Consider the following 27,767-nt stretch of genomic DNA (forward strand, 5'->3'; position numbering starts at 1 on the left):
CTGATATTCATTGTTTTGTACAAGCTTTGGTTCGTATAAAGCCTGTCATTAAGTCAATTTCTCCTCCTTGGAGTTTGAATTTGGTTCTGGGGGCTCTTCAAGCTCCTCCATTTGAACCTATGCATTCATTGGGTATTAAATTACTTTCTTGGAAAGTTTTGTTCCTTTTGGCCATCTCTTCTGCCAGAAGAGTTTCTGAATTATCTGCTCTTTCTTGTGAGTCTCCTTTTCTGATTTTTCATCAGGATAAGGCGGTGTTGCGAACTTCTTTTGAATTTTTACCTAAGTTGTGAATTCCAACAACATTAGTAGAGACATTGTGGTTCCTTCATTATGTCCTAATCCTAAGAATTCTAAGGAGAAATCGTTGCATTCTTTGGATGTTATTAGAGCTTTGAAATATTATGTTGAAGCTACTAAGTCTTTTCCGAAAGACTTCTAGTTTATTTGTTATCTTTTCCGGTTTTAGAAAGGCCAGAAAACTTCTGCCATTTCTTTGGCATCTTGGTTGAAACCTTTAATTCATCTTGCCTATGTTGAGTCGGGTAAGACTCCGCCTCATAGGATTACAGCTCATTCTACTAGGTCAGTTTCTACTTCCTGGGCGTTTAGGAATGAAGCTTCGGTTGATCAGATTTGCAAAGCGGCAACTTGGTCCTCTTTGCATACTTTTACCAAATTCTACCATTTTGTTGTATTTTCTTCTTCTGAAGCAGTTTTTGGTAGAAAAGTACTTCAGGCAGCGGTTTCAGTTTGAATCTTCTGCTTATGTTTTTCATTAAACTTTATTTTGGGTGTGGATTATTTTCAGCAGGAATTGGCTGTCTTTATTTTATCCCTCCCTCTCTAGTGACTCTTGTGTGGAAAGATCCACATCTTGGGTAGTCATTATCCCATACGTCACTAGCTCATGGACTCTTGCTAATTACATGAAAGAAAACATAATTTATGTAAGAACTTACCTGATAAATTCATTTCTTTCATATTAGCAAGAGTCCATGAGGCCCGCCCTTTTTTGTGGTGGTTATGATTTTTTTGTATAAAGCACAATTATTCCAATTCCTTATTTTATATGCTTTCGCACTTTTTTCTTATCACCCCACTTCTTGGCTATTCGTTAAACTGAATTGTGGGTGTGGTGAGGGGTGTATTTATAGGCATTTTAAGGTTTGGGAAACTTTGCCCCTCCTGGTAGGAATGTATATCCCATACGTCACTAGCTCATGGACTCTTGCTAATATGAAAGAAATGAATTTATCAGGTAAGTTCTTACATAAATTATGTTTTTATACTAACTTTATGACCATAACTAGCCTGGTAGTCTAACTAAAGCTCAGTTTGGCTCCTCCAAATAAGACAAATAGTGAGTGGAATTCTGCTATTTAAAAATGATTGCAGGAAAAAAAGGATGTTCATTTGTTTTAAAAACCTTAAGATTTAACTGAAATTAACAAAAAACAGACGGTTTAATATCCCTTTAACATCCATAGTGGCAAAAAATCATTATTAGTGTAGTGATCACATTCAGCTAAAACAAGCAACCACTAAGCGGTTAAGGATGCCCTTTAATGAAACTCCAGTAAATATATCTATTGAGCAGCTAACATTACAGCTGAGATTAGTAAATTATAAGTAGCCTGATGTAGGTGTGTACAAATTACTACTTTAGTGTTTTTACCTCCTGCACCAAGAGGATTAGGTTATTCTTCCTTTCATTCTAAGTTACACAGTAGCGTTGCTGCTGCTTGACATTTTTTTTTCTCCTGAGTGACTGTTACAGGTCAGTGAGCTGTTCCCTTCATAACAGACAATATCATTTTTCCAGCTCGGCAGACAAGGTTCTATGTGACTCATCCACCATAGTTACTTGCCTTCCCTCTGAGAATACAATATACTGAGGGATGCCATTAGGGAAATAGTGAAGACTTCATGTTCTGAAGCACTAATGAAATGCATGCCGTTTATTATGGAATTATGATGCTTTAAGGAATTTCTAGTGGTGGTCAGTTCTGAGTGTCTTGTTGCAAACAGGTATTGCAATAAATTAGATTGCATTGTTATGTATTTGCCTCATAAAATCCACAGTTTTCTTTATTTTAACAGCTTAAAGGGCCATTATACACTATTTTTTTCTTTGCATAAATGTTTTGTAGATGATCTATTTATAAAGCCCATAAAGTTTGTTTGTTTTTTAAAAATTTATAATTTTGCTTATTTTTAAAGAACATTGCTCTGATTTTCAGACTCCTAACCAAGCCCCAAAGTTTTATTTGAATACCGTCAGCTACCTTCTCCAGCTTGCTCCTGTTTGTGTAAAGGTCTTTTCATATGCAAAAGAAGGGGGAGGGGGGAGTGTCTTATTTGCCACTTGCAGTGGGCTTTCCAACTGCCTTTTCAACGGAGCTAAACTGAAAGCTTCTAAGTACGTTTTTAAACCATTTTATACTGGATTTTTATATCCGTATCTGTGCATCTTATTCTTTATAGTAGTGTCTATTACATGCAGTTATATGAAAATGAGTGTATACTGTCCCTTTAAGGTGAGAAAAAATAAAGGAAGGTTAAACAGCTGAAACAAATCCATTGCTTTCCAGTGTAAGATGGCCGAACTTAATCTATGTGTATATGAGAGCTAATATCTAAGCTAAGTTTTTATGGGCATCCTCAATATTCTTTAAGAATTAGTCGCAAAAGAATTATTAAGCAATTCTGTTTTATTGGACTAATTATACATTTAAAAAACACAAGCTTTAGAGCGTTCCCTGTCTTCCTCAGGTCTGAAGCAATTCTGATCAAAATGATGGAATTTACATATATTTTGAAACAAAGGACAGAATGTGTTAGAGGTCTGAGTGCAGGGTGACCCCGTACCTTGAATTCGTTGGCACTTTCTGTCCTTTTTAAACAATCTGTTTTCCCACTCTCTCCTCCTGATTCTGTTTCTTTGGAACTTCTGTTTTAAATATTTTATGTGAGATGCAAAGAGAGAGCTTAGGTGATGGTGTTTGAGCATAGTGAAGTTACGGGATTATTAGTTTGTGTCTAGCAGATGTGCTTAGTTTTTTATGTGGGATTTTGGGAACATTTGATTATATGAATATGAGGGAGGGGGAGTCCTACAGAATAAACACAGCGCTGGGGAAAGTGGGCATGAGGGAAAGGTTATTGTGGAATAGTAGAGACGTGTAAATACTGAGAAGACCATAGGCGGTGGGTATGAACTATGATCATAAATGAATGATAATTTGCTTGTAGGGCATATTACAACTATTTATTAAAAGTGAAAAATTAGTTTGGTGATCAGGTAAAAGCGATGGAATGAGGTATATAGGCATTGGGCACTTTTATCCTTAAAGGGACACTTAGGTTAAATTACATTTTCATGATTTAGATACAGCATGTAATTTTAAACAACTTTTCAATTTACTTACATTAAAAAAATGTGCACAGTCTTTTATATTTACACTTTGTGTCACCAACTCCTACTGAGCATGTGCAAGAATTCACAGCATATACGTATATGCGTTTGTGATTGGCTGATTGCTATCACATAGTACAAGGGGAGTGGAAATATACATAACTGAAATTTGTTATAAAAAAAATCTACTACTCATTTGAAGTTCAGACTAAGTGCTATTGCATTGTCTTGTTAACTTGCATTTGTTGATTATGCAAATCTAATGTGTTGACTGGTCCTTTAATAGGTAGGACAAAGCATTAGAGTGTGGCTATGTGGCTAGAGAGTGGTTGAGTATGACATTTGAATGCTTTTTTTTTTTATGGTGTTTATTTTAGTCAGAATGTAGTCAGCTGGGTCTTGGGCTGTGAGATTTAAGAGCAGATGTGTAGGACAGAGTAGGGAGTTGAAACCATATGTAAGGGACTGGATGGTTGTAAACATACATCTCATATCTACACAGTGGAGGAAGACTAGCATGGTCAGTGGTGGGTAAGCATTTTTGGAATTATCTAGTTTATTATAAATGCCCAATTTGTAGTAGGTGGTTGGTGTGTTGCGTCTAATATTGAGCTTTGTGTTTTATTGTTTAGTGCCAAGATTACAGCAGGATATATTTGTGATAATAGGGAGAACATTAATAGATTTTTAATAAATGTTTATGGCATGTTTCTGTAGATTTGCAATGAATGTTGTAGGTTTAACAAATCCTTTGCAGTTTGTTGCCTCAAAAATGGTTTCTGTGTATCTACTATTTGTGAGCCTTGTGTTGCCACCAATGCGGCATTTTGTTAAAGTAACAGCAAATGGGACAACTTCTGAAAAAGTCTTACACTTTTCTTGTGTTTAAAACTGCAGTTTCTTAGATGATACTAAATTAACTAGCTTTATATATGTTTTGTTAATTGGATTGTTAACTCTTTGCTCTCCAAATGACAACTATGGTCTGACATACTGTTTTAAATGAGCTTTTACATAGCCTAAGCTTCTCAAATTTTAAACCTATTGTCACACTTGTGTGTTAAGATTTTGGGTGAAAAGTTTAGTCTTTAAATAAAACCGTAAAAAAGAAATACAAGATCAGATTTGTGAGCAACTCTGATTTTTTTTTTTTTTTTTTTTAAATAAAAAAATCAATCTGACATTACTCCTTATTTGATGAGGATAGAGGTACATGTTTTTTATTAAATTGCTTGGTAAAAAAGATTGGTTAAATTTAAAAAACTTTTTTAGGATTATTTCACAAAAAAAAAAAACCTCTTTGATGTGTGAGCAGAATAGTTTTTTTTAAGATGATCTGTAACACCACAGAAGCTGGTTTGTCAGACCTTGAGCTAATTAGATTAACCAAGAAGCTTTCCTTAGATAATCAGTTGGGTAGCCATTTCTTATGTTGGATCTCGGCTGCTGGTAATGTGCAGCTGAAGGTCAAATACTTTGCAGAGAATAGCAGCAGCAGTGGCTTAATCTCAGTCAGGCAGTGGTTTAAAATTACTTAACCATTGGCTTTTTAAATATCTATATGAATGGTGATTTTTCTTTGTTTAATCTTATGTTGACAAATCTAAGGCTTATGTAAAACTACATCATACCCATCTGAAGCACAGTATAATTCAGTAAAATAAAGATAACACAAACTAGCTGTTTTCACACTTTTTCTTTGAGAAATTATTCAACTATATTCTTTAAAAAAAAAAAAAAAACCTGAGGATGTTATGGCATGGATTGTTTGTAAAAGACGCGGCGCACACACACACTTTGCAGTTAAGGATTTGAGTTTTTATATGAAAGCTTTATAAAAAGAGGAACTCATTTTTTTATTTCATATTTAGGAACCAGTCATGCTTTTTTACAAAGAGAGAAGTTAGTGATACTTGAATGTCCAGTGTTCAGATGATGTGTAATTTACAGCAGTAAAAATGTTAAACATGATGTAATGAATCCCTTTTTTTTTTTTTTTTCTAAATGTATAGTTTTGCTTATTTTGAAATAACATTGTGCTGATTTTCAGACTCTTAACCAAGCCCCAAAGTTTTAAATGTATACAGACTTCAAACTGCTTCTGTTTGTATAATGGGTCTTTTCAAATGCTGGGGTGGGGGGGGATTTTCTGCTATCAGCCCCTTCTAAGTAAGTTTTTAAAAGGTTTTATGCTGATTTTTATATCGGTATCTGTGCATATTATTCTTTATAGTAGTGTCGATTACATGCAGTTAAATGAAAATTGGTCTATACTGCCCCTTTAAATAAATAATTCCATTGATAATAAAATTGACAATCACTTCAAAATTAATCTTTCATGATTCAGAGCACATCGTTTTAAACAACTTTCCAATTAACTTCCATTATCTAAATGTGTACACTGAGCATGTGAAGAATTCACAAGATATATGTATATGCATTTTGTGATTGGCTGTTGACTGCCACATGATACAAAATTATCTGACTTTGACATTTTGTCAGGAAAAAATCTACTATTCATTTGAAATTCAAATTTAAGTGCTTTTGCATTGTTTTTATTATGCATTTATTAAAGGGACAGTATACACCAATTGTCAAAACTGCATGTAATACACTACTATAAAGAATATGCACAGATGCTGATCTAAAAATCCAGTATAAAACCGTTTAAAAACTTACTTAGAAGCTTCCAGTTTAGCTCTGTTTAAAAGGTAGCTGGAAAGCCCAATGCAAATGGAAAATAAGACACTCCCCCTTCCTTTGCATATGAAAAGACTCTTTACACAAACAGAAGCAAGCTGGAGTAGGTATACGTCGGTATTCTCCTAAAACTTTGGGGCTTGGTTACAATTCTGAAAATCAGAGCAATGATATTTAAAAATAATCAAAACTATCCATTTTATTTTAAACTGTGTGGGCTATATAAATGGATCATCTACTAAACATTTATTCAAAGAAAAATCTAGTGTATAATGTCCCTTTTTAAAGGGATACTAAACCCAATTCATAATTCAGATAGAGCATGCAATTTTAAGCACCTTTCTAATTTTCTCCTATTATCAATTTTCTTCATTCTCTTGGTATCTATTTGAAAAACAGGAATGAAAGCATTGGAGCTGGCCCATTTTTGGTTCAGGACCCTGGATAGCATTTGCTGATTGGTGACTACATTTAGCCATCCAATCTGCAAGGCCAACCCAGGTTCTCAATTTAATTTTGGAATACCTGTATCTTAAAATTTTATGCTCTAGCTGAACCATGAAAGTTTAATTTAAAGTGATCATGGTAAACTCCTCTGGCTTTTCATATTCTGTAAATGTGATCATTTTCATATATAAAATCTTTTTCTTCAATTTTTGTAACACTTGTCAATTTAAAAAATGCTTACAAAAGTCAATCTTAGAAGCCACTCTGATGCTCCCTCCCTCCAGCCCCACGCTGTCGAGCAATGTCCAAGTTTCTGCATCCTCCAATCAGTAAGCCTGTCTGATAGTCTTACTTCAATGAGAGCGTTACACACATGAACAATATAGTGCAAATGTTCCACTGTATATCATTAGTGATTGTAAATGGGCTCTGACGTGTAAAGCGGGTGGGACTACAATACACGTTACTTCAGTAGTACAATGAAAACCATGGGGGGGGGGGGCGAAGTTAAAAGGTGTGATGTAAGGAGCAAAAAAATGAATAAAAAGTAAGCGGTAAAAACAACAAATCTGTTTCAGTTTAGCTATTGTAGGTAATAAGATTCTATTAAACATATTATAATACACTTGTGTTTACCATCACTTTAAAACGCTTGTTAAAAAAAAAGTCATATTTTTTTAATAGTATGCTGTAGTGTAACAGCTATTACATTTTTATGCTGACAGAATTTTTACTGCCAGTTAAATACAAACAATATTTTTTATGATCAACAGAAGAAGGTAAGCCATGTGAAACTAAAACCTAAATCCTTATTTCATATTGGCTGTTTTTTCCATACGCTTTGTTTGCCTGGAAACTAATTGGTATAAATGTAGGGTTTGGTGTTTTCTGAATGCTATTTTAACTCTGTGCTACGTTGCTCTGGGAACATTCTGCAGAAATACTGGATATCTATTGCAAGTTTTTAGTTCATGATGTCCTGAACTGGTTCTGTATATATTCTCAAAGTAGTTTTAATTGTAAGTTGTAATGTATGTTTTTAAATTTTTCTTTTATACCTTTTTGTTTTCTTGTTCTTTCCCATATGTAATTTGTGTCTATAAAATCTTCTTTTCACCTTGGATAAAGAAACACTGCTGTATCTTAATCTCTTGTTTTTAAAATTAATTTATATTATTGTTCACTCTGTTGAAAAGGACATTATAATAATTAAAGGGACACTCAATCAAAATTAAACTGTCATGATTCAGATAGAACATGCCATTTTAAACAACTTTCCAATTTACTTCCATTAACTAAATGTGAAGTCTTTTTATATTTAAACTTTTTGAGTCACCAGCTCCTACTGAGCATGTGCAAGAATAAGTGTGTATGCATTTGTGAATGGCTGATAGCTGTCACATGGTACGTGTATGCATTTGTGATTAGCTGATTGCTGTCACATGGTACAGGGGGAGTGGAAAAAGACAAAAAATTTAAAATTGTCAGAAAAAAAAAATCTACTACTCATGTGAAGTTCAAACTAAGTGCTATTGCATTGTCTTGTTATCTTGCATTTGTTGATTTTGCAAATCAACTGTGTTGACTGGTCCTTTAAATGACGACCCAGCTTTACAACTAGCACTGGTGGGTGATTGGATCAGAGGCAGTTTCCACTTGGGGCCAAAAGCGCTCTGCGAGTCCCTTGCAGTACTTTAACTATGTATTTAAACTTTGGGGGGTTCAACACATACTTTGCAGTTTTGCTAGTGTTGATTGATATGCTCCAACAAATTAGATTTCACATTGACATCATATTTGCTGTGAAGTTGCTGTATATGTAGTATCTGTGGATTTAAAAATACTTAAAATCTTTTTTTTTTTCTTTTTTCTAGAACATTTGGATCGCATTTTCCCAAAACACAGAAATTCAACATGGAACTATATCCAAGACCTATTTCCAGAAGCCCTCTTTGAGTTCTTTTTTTTGCCTCTTCTTCCTTAACATGAACTTGAGCTATTAACTGGTTTATTTGCATTGGGTTAATAATCAAGGGAGTAGAATCTCAACTTTTACTGCACCCAACTGGAATTTAAAATCGATATTTGACTTTTCTGAAGAACTGGTGAAGATGGCAAATAATTCAGTTGCGTACAGTGGTGTAAAAAACTCTATAAATGAAGCGAATCATGGAGGAGAATTTGGAATTACTGTTGAAGAGCTCCGAGATCTCATGGAATTGAGGTCAACGGATGCATTAAAAAAAATACAGGATTGTTATGGTGATGTGTTTGGAATTTGTAGTAGATTGAAAACCTCCCCACATGAAGGTAAGATTTTAAATAAACCTATTTTAAATTTCGTCTTTGGTGCCCACTGTTAGAGGCCAGTTGTCTGATTTTCTGATGTGTATATGCACATGGTTTAAAGTCCAAAAAATGGTTTGATGTAAAAGAAAAACTTGTAAGCTAAAGGGGGGGCATTCTTATACATTTTATCTGCCCCCTTCTACATTTCATCCAATTCTTGCACGTCTTTATCAAGTAATTATTGAAATTTATTTTCTGTACCCACTAGGTATTTAAATGGAAACCAAACCCATTTTTTTTTCTTTCATGATTCAGGTAGAGTATGCAGTTTTAAGCAACTTTCTAATTTACTCATATTATCATTTTTCCGTTCTCTTTGTATCATTATTTAAAAATCAGGACTCTAAGGTTAGGAGCCAGTCCATTTTATATTCAGCACCCTGGGTAACACTTGTTGATTGGTGGCTACATTTACAAAATTGCATGCTCTGAATCATAAAGGAATACTAAACCCAAGTTTAGTCTTTCAAGTATCTGTGTGTGTATATATATATATATATATATATATATATATATATATATATATATATATATATATATATATATATATATATATATATATATATATATATATATATATTGCTTCTAACACCAAATTAATGCTCATTTCAGCTTTATGTAACTTTTTAAATATTACATTTAAATACTTACTTTTAAAGGCAGTTGTCATTAAATTCCCAAGTTTAAATCCTCTTATTAACCCCTTAATGACTAAGGACGTACGCCACAAGTCCTCAAAAAAAAAATACAGTTAATGACCGAGGACGTGTGGCGTGCGTCCTTGGTCTGGAAAGCAGCTGGAAGCGATCCTGCACGCTTCCAGCTGCTTTCCGGTTATTGCAGTGATGCCTCGATATCGAGGCATCCTGCAATAACCCCCCTTGGCCATCCGATCCAGAGAGAGCCACTCTGTGGCCCTCTCTGCACCGGACATCGGTGGCCGGTAACGTTGGTGGGTGGGAGCAAGTCTGGGAGGCGGGTGGGCGGCCATCTATGTGCCGAGTGGAGGGGGGCGGGATCGGGAGCGGGGGGGGGGGGCGGGAGCGCGCATGGGAGGGGGGCGGCGGGCGGGAGCGGGAGGGAACCGCTGCACTACAGAAAAATAAATTGGGAAAAGTAAAAAAAAAAAAAAAGTTTTAAAAGCTGTAAATAAACAGCTAAGGGACCTGGAAGGGGTGGGGGGTTGATCTTGGGGGGGGGGGGGGGAAGCTACACTACAGAAAAGGGCATTTTTTTTAATAAAAAGGCACATTTTTTTACTAAACTGGGTACTGGCAGACAGCTGCCAGTACCCAAGATGGCGCCCATTAAGGCAGAGGGGGAGGGTTAGAGAGCTGTTTGGTGGGGGATCAGTGAGGCTGGGAGCTAAGGGGGATCCTACACAGCAGCATATGTAAATATGCTAAAAAAACACACACAAAAAGCCCAAATATAGCTTTTATTTTAGTACTGGCAGAGTTTCTGCCAGTACTTAAGATGGCGGGGACAATTGTGGGGTGGGGGAGGGAAGAGAGCCGTTTGGGAGGGATCAGGGGGTCTCATGTTTCAGTTGGGAGGCTGAGCTCTACACTAAAGCTAAAATTAACCCTGCAAGCTCCCTACAAGCTACATAATTAACCCCTTCACTGCTAGCCATAATACACGTGTGAAATGCAGCGGCATTTGGCGGCCTTCTAATTACCAAAAAGCAACGCCAAAGCCATATATGTCTGCTATTTCTGAACAAAGGGGATCCCAGAGAAGCATTTACAACCATTTGTGCCATAATTGCATAAGCTGTTTGTAAATAATTTCAGTGAGAAACCTAAAATTGTGAAAAATTTAACGTTTTTTTTAATTTGAGCGCATTTGGCGGTGAAATGGTGGCATGAAATATACCAAAATGTGCCTAGATCAATACTTGGGGTTGTCTACTACACTACACTAAAGCTAAAATTATCCCTAAAAGCTCCCTACATGCTCCATAATTAACCCCTTCACTGCTGGGCATAATACACGTGTAGTGCGCAGTGGCATTTAGCAGCCTTCTAATTACTAAAAAGCAACGCCAAAGCCATATATGTCTGCTATTTCTGAACAAAGGGGATCCCAGAGAAGCATTTACAACCATTTAAGCCATAATTGCACAAGCTGTTTGTAAATAATTTCAGTGAGAAACCAAAAGTTTGTGAAAAAATTAGTAAAAAAGTGAACGATTTTTTGTATTTAATCGCATTTGGCGGTGAAATGGTGGCATGAAATATACCAAAATGGGCCTAGATGAATACTTTGGGATGTCTACTAAAAAAAAATATTTACATGTCAATGGATATTCAGAGATTCCTGAAAGATATTAGTGTTCTAATGTAACTAGCGCTAATTTTGAAAAATAATGGTTTGGAAATAGCAAAGTTCTACTTGTATTTATGGCCCTATAACTTGCAAAGAACATGTAAACATTGGGTATTTCTAAACTCAGGACAAAATTTAGAAACTATTTAGCATGGGTGTTTTTTGGTAGTTGTAGATGTGTAAAAGATTTTGGGGGTCATAGTTAGAAAAAGTGTGTTTTTTTCAATTTTTTCCTCATATTTTACAATTTTTTTTATAGTAAATTATAAGATATGATGAAAATAATGGTATCTTTAGAAAGTCCATTTAATGGCGAGAAAAACGGTATATAATATATGTGGGTACAGTAAATGAGTAAGAGGAAAATTACAGCTAAACACAAACACCGCAAAAATGTAAAAATAGCCTTGGTCCCAAACGGACAGAAAATGGAAAAGTGCTGTGGTCATTAAGGGGTTAATGACCGCTACACTACAGAAAATTATCAAGTATAAGTGGGAGAAAGGGGGGAAGAAATGCCCCAAAAAAGTAATCTAAGGGATCTGGGAGGGGGTGGGGGTTGGTCTTGGGCTACACTACAGCTACACTACAGAAAAAAATAAAATAACAAATAAAAAAGAGACTATATAGTATAACCTGGGTACTGGCAGACAGCTGCCAGTACCCAAGATGGCTGCCAAGAGGGTAGAGGGGGAGGTTAGAGAGCTGTTTGGGGGGGGGCAGGGAGGTTGTGGGGTGGGGGAGGTAAGAGCTGTTTGGGAGGGATCTGGAGGGGGTGATGTGTCAGGTGGGGGGCTGATCTCTACACTAAAGCTAAAATTAACCCTGCAAGCTACCTAATTAACCCCTTCACTGCTAGCCATAATACACGTGTGATGCACAGCGGCATTTAGAGGCCTTCTAAATACCAAAAAGCAACGCCAAAGCCATATATGTCTGCTATTTCTGAACAAAGGGGATCCCAGAGAAGCATTTACAACCATTTAAGCCATAATTGCACAAGCTGTTTGTAAATAATTTCAGTGAGAAACCAAAAGTTTGTGAAAAAATTAGTAAAAAAGTGAACGATTTTTTGTATTTAATCGCATTTGGCGGTGAAATGGTGGCATGAAATATACCAAAATGGGCCTAGATGAATACTTTGGGATGTCTACTAAAAAAAAATATTTACATGTCAATGGATATTCAGAGATTCCTGAAAGATATTAGTGTTCTAATGTAACTAGCGCTAATTTTGAAAAATAATGGTTTGGAAATAGCAAAGTTCTACTTGTATTTATGGCCCTATAACTTGCAAAGAACATGTAAACATTGGGTATTTCTAAACTCAGGACAAAATTTAGAAACTATTTAGCATGGGTGTTTTTTGGTAGTTGTAGATGTGTAAAAGATTTTGGGGGTCATAGTTAGAAAAAGTGTGTTTTTTTCAATTTTTTCCTCATATTTTACAATTTTTTTTATAGTAAATTATAAGATATGATGAAAATAATGGTATCTTTAGAAAGTCCATTTAATGGCGAGAAAAACGGTATATAATATATGTGGGTACAGTAAATGAGTAAGAGGAAAATTACAGCTAAACACAAACACCGCAAAAATGTAAAAATAGCCTTGGTCCCAAACGGACAGAAAATGGAAAAGTGCTGTGGTCATTAAGGGGTTAATGACCGCTACACTACAGAAAATTATCAAGTATAAGTGGGAGAAAGGGGGGAAGAAATGCCCCAAAAAAGTAATCTAAGGGATCTGGGAGGGGGTGGGGGTTGGTCTTGGGCTACACTACAGCTACACTACAGAAAAAAATAAAATAACAAATAAAAAAGAGACTATATAGTATAACCTGGGTACTGGCAGACAGCTGCCAGTACCCAAGATGGCTGCCAAGAGGGTAGAGGGGGAGGTTAGAGAGCTGTTTGGGGGGGGGGGCAGGGAGGTTGTGGGGTGGGGGAGGTAAGAGCTGTTTGGGAGGGATCTGGAGGGGGTGATGTGTCAGGTGGGGGGCTGATCTCTACACTAAAGCTAAAATTAACCCTGCAAGCTACCTAATTAACCCCTTCACTGCTAGCCATAATACACGTGTGATGCACAGCGGCATTTAGAGGCCTTCTAAATACCAAAAAGCAACGCCAAAGCCATATATGTCTGCTATTTCTGAACAAAGGGGATCCCAGAGAAGCATTTACAACCATTTATGCCATAATTACACAAGCTGTTTGTAAATGATGTCAGTGAGAAACCTAAAATTTGGAAAAATTTAACGTTTTTTATTTTTATTTGATCGCATATGGCGGTGAAATGGTGGTATGAAATATACCAAAATGGGCCTAGATCAATACTTTGGGTTGTCTACTACATTACATTAAAGCTAAAATTACCCCAAAAAGCTCCCTAATTAACCCCTTCACTGCTGGGCATAATACATGTGTGGTGCGCAATGGCATTTTGCGGCCTTCTAATTACTAAAAAGCAACTCCAAAGCCATATATGTCTGCTATTTCTGGATCCCAGAGAAAAAATTACAACCATTTATGCCATAATTGCACAAGCTGTTTGTAAATAATTTCAGTGAGAAACCTAAAGTTTGTAAAAAAAAAATGTGAAAAAGTGAACTTTTTTTTTTTATTTGATCGCATTTAGCGGTGAAATGGTGGCATGAAATTTACCAAAATTGGCCTAGATCAATACTTGGGGATGTCTTCTAAAAAATATATATACATGTCATGGGATATTCAGGGATTCCTGAAAGATATCAGTGTTCCAATGTAACTAGCGCTAATTTAAAAAAAAAAAGTGGTTTGGAAATAGCAAAGTGCTACTTGTATTTATGGCCCTATAACTTGCAAAAAAAGCAAAGAACATGTAAACATTGGGTATTTCTAAACTCTGGACAAAATTTAGAAACTATTTAGCATGGGTGTTTTTTGGTGGTTGTAGATGTGTAACAGATTTTGGGGGTCAAAGTTAGAAAAAGTGTGTTTTTTTCCATTTTTTCCTCATATTTTATAAAAAAATTTTTATAGTAAATTATTAGATATGATGAAAATAATGGTATCTTTATAAAGTCCATTTAATGGCGAGAAAAACGGTATATAATATGTGTGGGTACAGTAAAAGAGTAAGAGGAAAATTACAGCTAAACACAAACACCGCAAAAATGTAAAAATAGCCTTGGTCCCAAACGAACAGAAAATGGAAAAGTGCTGTGGTCATTAAGGGGTTAAAGACTCAATCCACATAAATTCACTTAATTTACATTATTTTTTCATCAAATTGATTTAAATCCGTCTGTAAGACTGATTTTAAATCATGGTTTTTATTTTTAGAATAACTTTTCAGATTATTTTTCCAGTTATACCAGACCATTAATGATTTGGTTATATATCATTAGATATGCATATATAGATCTTTTAAATTAATTAAATAATTGGAAAGTGAATTGTCTCCAGTTTTTAATAGGTTAATCATTCAGATTTTCTAATATTTTCAGCTTTACTGGAAAGAGAAAAAAAATTACCTTAATAACAATTTAACCCCTTAATTACCAGCGCCTGGGCCTCTCTCTGCCGCGATCCTGCTAAAAGTGGGGCAGTGCAGAAATAGAAGGGCAGAGAGGGCCACTCGCTGGAGGGGGGTGGCAGCGGGTGAGACAACTATGCTACAGAAAAATTTGTTTTAGAGCGGCAGTGAGTGGGAAGGAGGGAGTGGGGATAAGAAGGGAGAGGCGCTCTTATAGTGGAGGTGGGAAATCGATCTGGGAGGGGGGTAGGGTAATGAGGGGGGCAGCTACACTACAGAAGTTTTTCTTATGATCAAAAAAAAAAAAGTTAAAATGGCAGGAATTAAAAGGGGGAGGGTTAGAGCTTTTGGGGAGGGATCATGGAGGTGGAAAGGTAAGGGGGTAATCCTACACTAATGAATATAGGAATAATAAAAAAAAATAAAAATAAATAGTTGTTAACCTGCAGACTGTCAGCCAGTACTTAAAGGGACAGTCTACACCAGAATTTTTATTGTTTTAAAAGATAGATAATCCCTTTATTACCCATTTCCCAGTTTTGCATAACCAACACAGTTATAATATACTTTTAACCTCTGTGATTATCTTGTATCTAAGCCTCTGCAAAATGCCCCTTTTTTCAGTTCTTTTGACAGACTTGCAGTCTAGCCAATCAGTGCCTGCTCCCAGATTACCTCACGTGCACGAGCACAGTGTTATCTATATGAAATATGTGAACTGACACCCTCTAGTGGTGAAACTGTTAAAATGCAATCTGAAAGAGGTGGGCTTCATGGTCTAAGAAATTGGCATATGAACCTCCTAGGTTAAGCTTACAACTAAGAATACCAAGAGAACAAAGCAAAATTGGTGATAAAAGTAAATTGGAAAATTGTTTAAAATTACATGCTCTATCTGAATCATGAAAGTTTATTTTGGCCTAGACTGTCCTTTTTTAAAGGAATATGAAACCCAATTTTTTTCTTTCATGATTTAGAAAGAGCATGTGATTTTAAACGACTTTCTAATTTACTTCTATGATCTAATTTGCTCCATTCTCTTGATATTATTTGCTGAAAAGCATATCTAGATATGCCCAGCAGCTGCTGATTGGTAGCTGCACATAGATACCTCGTGTGATTGGCTCACCTATGTGTATTTCTATTTCTTTCATGTAATTAGCAAGAGTCCATGAGCTAGTGACGTATGGGATATACATTCCTACCAGGAGGGGCAAAGTTTTCCAAACCTCCAAAATGCCTACAAATACACCCCTCACCACACCCACAATTCAGTTTTACAAACTTTGCCTCCCGTGGAGGTGGTGAAGTAAGTTTGTGCTAGATTATACGTTGATATGCGCTTCGCAGCAGGCTGGAGCCCGGTTTTCCTCTCAGCGTGCAGTGAATGTCCGAGGGATGTGAAGAGAGTATTGCCTATTTGAATTCAATGGTCTCCTTCTACAGGATCTATTTCATAGGTTCTCTGTTATAGGTCGTAGAGATTCATCTCTTACCTCCCTTTTCAGATCGACGATATACTCTTATATACCATTACCTCTACTGATTCTCGTTTCAGTACTGGTTTGGCTATCTACTATATGTAGATGAGTGTCCTGGGGTAAGTAAGTCTTATTTTTTGTGACACTCTAAGCTATGGTTGGGCACTTTATATATAAAGTTCTAAATATATGTCTTTAAACTTATATTTGCCTTGATTCAGGATGATCAATATTCCATATTTCAGAAAGTCAGTTTCATTATTTGGGATAATGCATATGAATAATCAATTTTTTTCTTACCTTAAAATTGTTTCAAATTGACCTTTTTCCCTGTGGGCTGTTAGGCTCGCGGGGGCTGAAAATGCTTCAATTTATTGCGTCACTCTTGGCGCTGACTTTTTTGGCGCAAATTTTTTTTTTATCATTTCCGGCGTCATACTTGACGCCGGAAGTTGTTCGTTATTGCATAATTTTTTTGACGTTTTGCGCCAAAAATGTCGGCGTCACCGGATGTGGCGTCATTTTTGGCGCCAAAAAATTTAAGGCGCCAATAATGTGGGTGTCTTTTTTGGCGCTAAAAAATTTGGGCGTCATTCTTGTCTCCACCTTTTTTTCACATTATTTCAGTCTCGTTTTTCTTCTGGTTGCTAGAGGCTTGTTCATTGGCATTTTTTCCCATTCCTGAAACTGTCATTTAAGGAATTTGATAATTTTGCTTTATATGTTGTTTTTTCTATTACATATTGCAAGATGTCTCAGATTGATCCTGGATCAGAATCTACTTCTGGAAAGACGCTGCCTGATGCTGGTTCTACCAAAGTTAAGTGCATTTGTTGTAAACTTGTGGTAACTGTTTCTCCGGCTGTTGTTTGTGATGAATGTCATGATAAGCTTGCTAATGCAGATAGTATTTCCATTAGTAATATACCATTACCTGTTGCTGTTCCCTCAACATCTAATACTCAGGATGTTCCTGTTAATATAAAAGAATTTGTTTCTAAATCTATTAGGAAGGCTATGTCTGTTATTCCTCCTTCCAGTAAACGTAAAAGGTCTTTTAAAACTTCTCATTTTTCAGATGAAATTTTAAATGACCGTCGTCATTCTGATTTGTCTGTTTCTGATGAGGATTTTTCTGGTTCAGAAGATTCTATCTCAGATATTGAGACTGATAAATCTTCATATTTATTTAAAATGGAATTTATTCGCTCTTTACTTAAAGAAGTTTTAATCGCTTTAGAGATGGAGGAATCTAGTCCTCTTGATACTAAATCTACTAAGCGTTTAAATTCGGTTTTTAAACCTCCTATGGTTATTCCAGAAGTTTTTCCTGTCCCTGATGCTATTTCTGAAGTAATTTCTAGGGAATGGAATTATATGGGTACTTAATTTACTCCTTCTCAAAGGTTTAAGAAATTGTATCCTGTGCCATCTGACAGATTAGAGTTTTGGGACAAAATCCCTAAAGTTGATGGGGCTATCTCTACTCTTGCTAAACGTACTACTATTCCTACGGCAGATAGTACTTCCTTTAAAGATCCTTTGGATGGGAAGATTGAATCCTTTCTAAGGAAAGCTTATTTATGTTCAGGTAATCTTCTTAGGCCTGCTATTTCTTTGGCTGATGTTGCTGCCGCTTCCACTTTTTGGTTGGAGGCTTTAGCACAACAAGTATCAGACCATAATACTCATAGCATTGTTAAACTTCTTCAACATGCTAATAACTTTATTTGTGATGCCATCTTTGATATCATTAGAGTTGATGTCAGGTATATGTCTTTTGCTATTTTAGCTAGAAGAGCTTTATGGCTTAAAACTTGAAATGCAGATATGTCTTCTAAGTCAACTTTGCTTTCTCTTTCTTTCCAAGGTAATAAATTATTTGGTTCCCAGTTGGATTCTATTATTTCAACTGTTACTTGGGGGAAAGGAACTTTTTTGCCTCAGGACAAAAAATCTAAAGGTAAATATAGGGCTGCTAATCGTTTTCGTTCCTTTCGTCAGAATAAGGAACAAAAGCCTGACCCTTCCCCTAAAGGAACGGTTTCTGTTTGGAAACCTTCTCCAATCTGGAATAAATCCAAGCCTTTTAGAAAGTCAAAACCAGCTCCCAAGTCCACATGAAGGTGCGGCCCTCATTCCAGCACAGCTGGTAGGGGGCAGGTTACGATTTTTCAAAGACATTTGGATCAATTCGATTCACAGTCTTTTTGGATTCAGAACATTGTTTCACAAGGGTACAGAATAGGTTTCAAGGTAAGGCCACCTGCAAAGAGATTTTTTTTTCTCTCTCTCATTCCAATAAACCCAGTGAAGGCTCAGGCATTTCTGAAATGTGTTTTAGATCTAGAGTTGGCTGGAGTAATTGTGCCAGTTCCAGTTCTGGAACAGGGTCTGGGGTTTTACTCAAATCTATTCATTGTACCAAAGAAGGAGAATTCCTTCAGACCAGTTCTGGATCTAAAGATATTGAATCGTTATGTAAGGATACCGACATTCAAAATGGTAACTATAAGGACTATTTCTCCAACATAGGTGTGTCCGGTCCACGGCGTCATCCTTACTTGTGGGATATTCTCCTCCCCAACAGGAAATGGCAAAGAGCCCAGCAAAGCTGGCCATATAGTCCCTCCTAGGCTCCGCCTACCCTAGTCATTCTCTTTGCCGTTGCACAGGCAACATCTCCACGGAGATGGCTTAGAGTTTTTTGGTGTTTAAATGTAGTTTTTGTTCTTCAATCAAGAGTTTGTTATTTTAAAATAGTGCTGGTATGTACTATTTACTCTGAAACAGAAAAGAGATGAAGATTTCTGTTTGTAAGAGGAAAATGATTTTAGCAACAGTTACTAAAATCGATGGCTGTTTCCACACAGGACTGTTGTGAGGAATTAACTTCAGTTGGGGGAAACAGTGAGCAGACTTTTGCTGCTTGAGGTATGACACATTTCTAACAAGACTCGGTAATGCTGGAAGCTGTCATTTTCCCTATGGGAACCGGTAAGCCATTTTCTTAGTTTAAGTAAAAGAATAAAGGGCTTCATTAGGGCTTAAAAAACTGGTAGACATTTTTCTGGGCTAAAACGATTACTTTACTAAGTATATTTGGCAGATTATTACTTTTAATAGTTGTTAAATCTTGGGGATTGTTTTAATAAAAACGGCAGGCACTGTATTGGACACCTTTTTCACTGGGGGCCTTTTCTAGTCATAGACAGAGCCTCATTTTCGCGCCTCTAATGCGCAGTTGTTTTTGGAAAGCATGGCATGCAGATGCATGTGTGAGGAGCTAAGAACCACTGAAAATGCTTATAGAAGGCATCATTTGGTATCGTATTCCCCTCTGGGCTTGGTTGGGTCTCAGCAAAGCAGATACCTGGGACTGTATAGGGGTTAAATGTAAAAACGGCTCCGGTTCCGTTATTTTAAGGGTTAAAGCTTTCAAATTTGGTGTGCAATACTTTTAAGGCTTTAAGTTACTGTGGTGAAATTTTGGTGAATTTTGAACAATTCCTTCATGCTTTTTCACATATTCAGTAATAGTGTGTTCAGTTTAAAATTTAAAGGGACAGTAACGGTTTTATTGTAAAACGTTTTTTGTGCTTTGTTGACAAGTTTAAGCCTGTTTAACATGTCTGAACCATCAGATAACGATGTGCTATATGTATGAAAGCCAATGTGTCTCCCCATTTAAATATATGTGATATATTTGTGTCATAATGTCCAAACAAAGTAGGGATAATAATGCCATAGATATGATATTGCCCAAGATGATTCCTCTAATGAGGGGAGTAAGCATGGTACTGCATCATCCCCTTCTGTGTCTATACCAGTTTTGCCCACACAAGAGGCCCCTAGTACATCTAGTGCGCCAATACTTATTACCATACAACAATTAATGGCTGTAATGGATAATTCTATTGCATGCATTTTTTCCAAAATGCCTACTTATCAGAGAAAGCGTGATTGCTCTGTTTTAAACACTGAAGAGCAAAAGGACGCTGATGATATCTGTTCTGACATACCCTCACACCTATCTGAAGGGGCCAGGAGGGAGGTTTTGTCTGAGGGAGAAATTTCAGATTCAGGGAAAATTTCTCAACAAGCAGAACCTGATATTGTAACTTTTAAATTTAAATTACAACATCTCCACGCACTTCCTAAGGAGGTATTATCTACTCTGGATGATTGTGACAATTTGGTCATTCCAGAGAAATTAGGTAAGATGGACTAGTTCCTAGAGGTTCCGGTGCCCCCCGATGTTTTTCCTATACCCAAGCGGGTGGCGGACATAGTAAATAAGGAGTGGGAAAGGCCCGGCATACCTTTTGTCCTCCCCCTATATTTAAGAAATTATTTCCTATAGTCGACCCCAGAAAGGACTTATAGCATACAGTCCCCAAGGTCGAGGGGGCGGTTTCTACTCTAAACAAACGCACTTCTATTCCTATAGAAGATAGTTGTGCTTTCAAGATCCTATGGATTAAAGGTTAGAGGGTTTGCTTAAAAAGATGTTTGTTCAGCAAGGTTACCTTCTACAACCAATTTCATGCATTGTTCCTGTCACTACAGCTGCGTGTTTCTGGTTCGAAGAACTAGAAAGGTCGCTCAATAAAGAATCTTCGTACGAGGAGGTTTTGGACAGAGTTCAAGCTCTTAAATTGGCTAACTCTTTTATTTTAGATGCCGCTTTGCAATTAGCTAGATTAGCGGCGAATAATTCAGGGTTTGCTATCGTGGCGCGCAGAGCGCTTTTGCTTAACATCCCTTTCAAGGGTAAAACACTGTTTCGCCCTGACTTGAAAGAGATTATTTCAGACATCGCTGGGGGAAAGGGCCACGCCCTTCCTCTAGATAGGTCTTTTAAGCCAAATTTTCGTCCCTTTCGCAGAAACGGACCAGCCTCAAATTCTACACCCTCTAAGCAAGAGGGTAATACTTCTCAAACCAAGCCAGCCTGGAGGCCGATGCAAGGCTGGAACAAGGGTAAGCAGGCCAAGTCACCTGCCACTGCTACCAAAACAGCATGAAGTGTTGGCCCCCGATCTGGGAAGGATCTGGTGGGGGGCAGACTTTCTCTCTTTGCTCAGGCTGGGGCAAGAGATGTTCAGGATCCTTGGGCGCTAGAAATAGTTTCTCAAGGTTATCTCCTGGAATTCAGGGAACTACCACCAAAGGGAAAGGTTCCACGGGTCTCAATTATCTTCGAACAGGCATTCTTACACTGTGTAGAAGACCTGTTAAGCATGGGAGTGATTCATCCTGTTCCATTAGGAGAACAAGGGATGGGTTTTTACTCCAACCTGTTCATAATTCCCAAAAAAGAGGGAACATTCAGACCGATTTTAGATCTCAAGATTCTAAACAAGTTTCTAAGAGTTTCATCGTTCAAAATGGAAACCATTCGAACGATCCTTCCTACCATCCAGGAAGGTCAATTCATGACCACGGTGGACTTAAAGGATGCGTACCTACGTATTCCTATCCACAAGGAACATTTTCGGTTCCTAAGGTTCGCCTTTCTGGACAAGCATTACCAGTTTGTGGCACTTCCATTCGGATTAGCCACTGCTCCAAGGATTTTCACAAGGGTACTAGGGTCCCTTCTAGCGGTGCTAAGACCAAGGGGCATTGCAGTAGTACCTTACTTGGACGACATCCTGATTCAAGTGTCGTCTCTGTCAAAAGCAAGGGCTCATACGGACATTGTCCTAGCCTTTCTCAGATCTCACAGGTGGAAAGTGAACATAGAAAAAAGTTCTCTGTCCCCGTCAACAAGAGTTCCCTTCTTGGGAACAATAATAGTTTCCTTAGAAATGAAGGTTTTTCTGACAGAGGCCAGAAAATCAAAACTTCTAAGCTCTTGTCAGGTACTTCATTCTGTTCTTCTTCCTTCCATAGCGCAGTGCATGGAAGTAATAGGTTTGATGGTTGCGGCAATGGACATAGTTCCTTTTGCACGAATTCATCTAAGACCATTACACCTGTGCATGCTCAGACAGTGAAATGGGGATTATACAGACTTGTCTCCGACGATACAAGTAGATCAAATAACCAGAGATTCACTCCGTTGGTGGCTGACCCTGGACAACCTGTCACAGGGAATGAGCTTCCGCAGACCAGAGTAGGTCATTGTCACGACCGACGCCAGTCTGGTGGGCTGGGGCGCGGTCTGGGAACCCCTGAAAGCTCAGGGTCTATGGTTTCGGGAAGACTCTCTTCTCCCGATAAACATAATGGAACTGAGAGCGATATTCAATGCTCTCAAGGCTTGGCCTCGACTAGCAAAGGCCAAATTCATAAGGTTTCAATCAGACATCATGACGACTGTTACATATATCAACCATCAGGGGGTAACAAGGAGTTCCCTGGCGATGGAGGAGCATCCGGGGGAGTGGGAACTCCATCTGGAAATCTTTGCCCAAATAACTCAATTATGGGGCATTCCAGACATGGTTCTGATGGCCTCTCGTCAGAACTTCATGGTCCCTTGTTACGGGTCCAAATCCAGGGATCCCAAGGCGACTCTATTGGATACAATAGTAGCACCTTGGATCTTCAACCTAGCTTATGTATTCCCACCGTTTCCTCTCATTCCCAGGCTGGTAGCCAGGATCAATCTGGAGAGGGCTTCGGTGATCTTGATAGTTCCTGTGTGGCCACGCAGGACTTGGTATGCAGACCTGGTGAATGTGTCATCGGCTCCACCATGGAAGCTACCTTTGAGACAGGACCTTCTTATTCAGGGTCCATTCGAACATCCGAATCTGGTTTTCCTCCAACTGACTGCTTGGAGTTTGAACGCTTGATTTGATCAAAGCGTGGGTTTTCAGATTCTGTAATAGATACTCTTATTCAGGCTAGAAAGCCTGTAACTAGAAGAATTTACCATAATATATGGAAAAAATATATCTGTTGGTGTGAATCTAAAGGATTCCCATGGAACAAGATAAAAATTCCTAAGATTCTTTCCTTTCTACAAGAAGGTTTGGAGAAAGGATTTTCTGCGAGTTCTCTGAAGGGACAGATCTCTGCTTTATCTGTTTTACTTCACAAAAGGCTGGCAGCTGTGCCAGACGTTTAAGCGTTTGTTCAGGCTCTGGTTAGAATCAAGCCTGTTTACAGACCTTTGACTCTTCCCTGGAGTCTTAATCTAGTTCTTTCAGTTCTTCAAGGGGTTCCGTTTGAACCCTTACATTCCGTAGATATTAAGTTATTATCTTGGAAAGTTTTGTTTTAGGTTGCAATTTCTTCCGCTAGAAGAGTTTCTGAGTTATCTGCTCTGCAGTTTTCTCCGCCCTATCTGGTCCATGCAGATAAGGTGGTTTTACGTACTGAGCCTGGTTTTCTTCCGAAGGTTGTTTCCAACAAAAATATTAACCAGGAGATAGTTGTACCTTCTTTGTGTCCGAATCCAGTTTCATAGAAGGAACGTTTGTTACACAATTTGGACGTTGTCCGTGCTCTAAAATTCTATTTAGAGGCTACTGAAGATTTTAGACAAACATCTTCTTTGTTTGTTGTTTATTCTGGTTAAAGGAGTGGTAAAAAAGCAACTTCTACCTCTCTTTCCTTTTGGTTTAAAAGCATCATCAGATTGGCTTTTGAGACTGCCGGACGGCAGCCTCCTGAAAGTATCACAGCTCACTCCACTAGGGCTGTGGCTTCCACATGGGCCTTCAAGAATGAGGTTCCTGTTGACCAAATTTTTTAAATTATATACTTTTGCTTCTTCGGAGGCTATTTTTGGGAGAAAGGTTTTGCAAGCCGTGGTGCCTTCCGTTTGGGTGACCTGATTTGCTCCCTCCCTTCATCCGTGTCCTAAAGCTTTGGTATTGGTTCCCACAAGTAAGGATGACGCCGTGGACCAGACACACCTATGTTGGAGAAAACAGAATTTATGCTTACCTGATAAATTACTTTCTCCAACGGTGTGTCCGGTCCACGGCCCGCCCTGGTTTTTTAATCAGGTCTGATGAATTATTTTCTCTAACTACAGTCACCACGTTACCATATGGTTTCTCCTATATATATTTCCTCCTGTCCGTCGGTCGAATGACTGGGGTAGGCGGAGCCTAGGAGGGACTATATGGCCAGCTTTGCTGGGCTCTTTGCCATTTCCTGTTGGGGAGGAGAATATCCCACAAGTAAGGATGATGCCGTGGACCGGACACACCGTTGGAGAAAGTAATTTATCAGGTAAGCATAAATTCTGTTTCTGCCTTTTGTTCAGCAAGGGCATTATATGTCCACAATAGATTTACAGGATGCATATCTTCATATTCCGATTAATCCAGATCACTTTCAGTTTCTGAGATTCTCTTTTCTAGACAAGCATTACCAGTTTGTGGCCCTTCCGTTTGGCCTAGCAACAGCTCCAAGGATCTTTTCAAAGGTTCTCGGTGCCCTTCTCTCTGTAATCAGAGAACAGGGTATTGCGGTATTTCCTTATTTGGACGATATCTTGGTACTTGCTCAGTCTTCACATTCTGCAGAATCTCATACGAATCGACTTGTGTCGTTTCTTCAAAAACATGGTTGGAGGATCAATTTACCAAAGAGTTCCTTGATTCCTCAGACAAGGGTAACCTTTCTAGGTTTTCAAATAGATTCAGTGTCCATGACCTTGTCTCTAACAGAAAAGAGACGTCTGAAATTGGTTTCAGCCTGTCGAAACCTTCAGTCTCAATCATTCCCTTTGGTAGCTTTATGCATGGAAATTCTAGGTCTCATGACTGCTGCATCAGACGCGATCCCCTTTGCTCGTTTTCACATGCAACCTCTTCAGCTTTGTATGCTGAACCAATGGTGCAGGGATTATACAAAGATATCACAATTAATATCCTTAAATCCCAATGTACAACACTCTCTGACGTGGTGGATAGATCACCATCGTTTAGTCCAAGGGGCTTCTTTTGTTCGACCAACCTGGACTATGATCTCAACAGATGAGAGTCTGTCAGGTTGGGGAGCTGTATGGGGATCTCTGACAGCGCAGGGGGTTTGGGAATCTCAGGAGGCGAGATTACCAATAAACATTTTGGAACTCTGTGCGATTTTCAGAGCTCTTCAGTTTTGGCCTCTTCTGAAGAGAGAATCGTTTATTTGTTTTCAGACATACAATGTCACAACCGTGGCATATGTCAATCATCAGGGTGGGACTCACAGTCCTCAGGCTATGAAAGAAGTATCTCGGATACTTGTATGGGCGGAATCCAGCTCCTGTCTAGTCTCTGCGGTTCACATCCCAGGTGTAGACAATTGGGAAGCGGATTATCTCAGTCGCCAGACGTTACATCCGGGCGAATGGTCCCTTCACCCAGAGGTATTTCTTCAGATTGTTCAAATCTGGGGACTTCCAGAAATAGATCTGATGGCCTCTCATCTAAACAAAAAAACTTCCCAGGTATCTGTCCAGATCCAGGGATCCTCAGGCGGAGGCAGTGTATGCGTTGTCGCTTCCTTGGAATTATCATCCTGCCTATATCTTTCCGCCTCTAGTTCTTCTTCCAAAAGTGATTCCCAAAATTCTAATGGAACGTTTGTTTGTACTGCTGGTGGCTCCAGCATGGCCTCACAGGTTTTGGTATGCGGATCTCATTCGGATGGCCTCTTGCCAACCTTGGACTCTTCCATTAAGACCAGACCTTCTATCTCAAGGCCCTTTTTTCCATCAGGATCTCAAATCATTAAATTTGAAGGTATGGAAATTGAACGCTTGATTCTTAGTCAGTCATAGAGGTTTCTCTGACTCAGTAATTAATACTATGTTACAGGCTCGTAAATCTATGTCTAGGAAGATTTCTTATCGAGTCTGGAAGACTTACATTTCTTGGTGTTCTTCTCATAAATTCTCCTGGCATTCTTTTAGAATTCCTAGAATTTTACAGTTTCTTCAGGATGGTTTGGATAAGGGTTTGTCTGCAAGTTCCTTGAAAGGACAAATCTCTGCTCTTTCTGTTCTTTTTCACAGAAAGATTGCTAATCTTCCTGATATTCATTGTTTTGTACAGGCTTTGGTTCGTATCAAACCTGTCATTAAGTCAATCTCTCCTCCTTGAAGTCTTAATTTGGTTCTGAGGGCTTTACAAGCTCCTCCGTTTGAACCTATGCATTCTCTGGACATTAAATTACTTTCTTGGAAAGTTCTGTTCCTTTTGGCCATCTCTTCTGCTAGAAGAGTTTCTGAGTTATCTGCTCTTTCTTGTGAATCTCCTTTTCTGATTTTTCATCAGGATAAGGCAGTGTTGCGGTCTTCATTTAAATTTTTACTTAAGGTTGTGAATAACAACATTAGTAGAGAAATTGTTGTTCCTTCATTGTGTCCTAATCCTAAGAATTCAAAGGAGAGATCTTTACATTCTTTGGATGTAGTAAGAGCTTTGAAATATTATGTTGAAGCTACTAAAGATTTTAGAAAGACTTCTAGTCTATTTGTTATCTTTTCTGGGTCCAGAAAAGGTCAGAAGGCCTCCGCCATTTCTTTGGCGTCTTGGTTAAAGTCTTTGATTCATCATGCTTATGTAGAGTCGGGTAAATCCCTGCCTCAAAGAATTACGGCTCATTCTACTAGGTCAGTTTCTACTTCCTGGGCGTTTAGGAATGAAGCTTCTGTTGATCAGATTTGCAAAGCAGCAACTTGGTCTTCTTTGCATACTTTTACTAAATTCTACCATTTTGATGTGTTTTCTTCTTCTGAAGCAGTTTTTGGTAGAAAAGTACTTCAGGCAGCTGTTTCAGTTTGATTCTTCTGCTTATAATTTCAGTTTTTTTCATTATTGAGATTAAAACTTTTGTTTTGGGTTGTGGATTATTATTTTTCAGCGGAATTGGCTGTCTTTATTTTATCCCTCCCTCTCTAGTGACTCTTGCGTGGAAGTTCCACATCTTGAGTATTTATTATCCCATACATCACTAGCTCATGGACTCTTGCTAATTACATGAAAGAAAACATAATTTATGTAAGAACTTACCTGATAAATTCATTTCTTTCATATTAGCAAGAGTCCATTAGGCCCACCCTTTTTTGTGGTGGTTATGATTTTTTGTATAATCCACAATTATTCCAATTCTTTATTTTGATGCTTTCGCTCCTTTTTTATCACCCCACTTCTTGGCTATTCGTTAAACTGAATTGTGGGTGTGGTGAGGGGTGTATTTGTAGGCATTTTGAGGTTTGGGAAACTTTGTCCCTCCTGGTAGGAATGTATATCCCATACGTCACTAGCTCATGGACTCTTGCTAATATGAAAGAAATGAATTTATCAGGTAAGTTCTTACATAAATTATGTTTTCTTCAACAAAAGATATCTAAAGAATGAAGCACATTAGATAATAGAAGTAAATTGGAATGTTATTTAAAATTGTTTTCTCTACCTGAATCATGAAAGAATATTTTTGGGTTTAGTGTCCCTTTAAAGGGACACTGAACCCACATTTTTTATTTCATGATTCAGATAGAGCATGCAATTTTCAACTTTAAAATGTACTCCTATTATCAATTTTTCTTTGTTCTTTAGGGGTAATTT

The 27,767-nt window shown here is 37.9% G+C and overlaps 1 protein-coding gene across 10 annotated transcripts in view; it reads left to right on the plus strand.

Moving 5' to 3' along the window:
- Positions 1-27,767, plus strand: part of ATP2B1 (ATPase plasma membrane Ca2+ transporting 1) — a 413,071-nt gene that overhangs the window by 117,156 nt on the left and 268,148 nt on the right. For 8 of the 10 annotated variants that reach the window (XM_053716915.1, XM_053716922.1, XM_053716914.1 and 5 more), the window contains one exon: positions 8,440-8,875. In XM_053716915.1, coding sequence (XP_053572890.1) covers positions 8,677-8,875 — 199 coding nt within the window. In that variant the 5' untranslated portion in view covers positions 8,440-8,676. Of the gene's footprint in view, positions 1-3,865; positions 3,950-8,439; positions 8,876-27,767 lie in introns of those variants that run through there. The other 2 variants (XM_053716913.1, XM_053716916.1) reach the window with 2 other exon arrangements.

The sequence above is a fragment of the Bombina bombina genome, chromosome 6 (assembly GCF_027579735.1).
Source record: "Bombina bombina isolate aBomBom1 chromosome 6, aBomBom1.pri, whole genome shotgun sequence".
Lineage (NCBI taxonomy): Eukaryota > Metazoa > Chordata > Amphibia > Anura > Bombinatoridae > Bombina > Bombina bombina.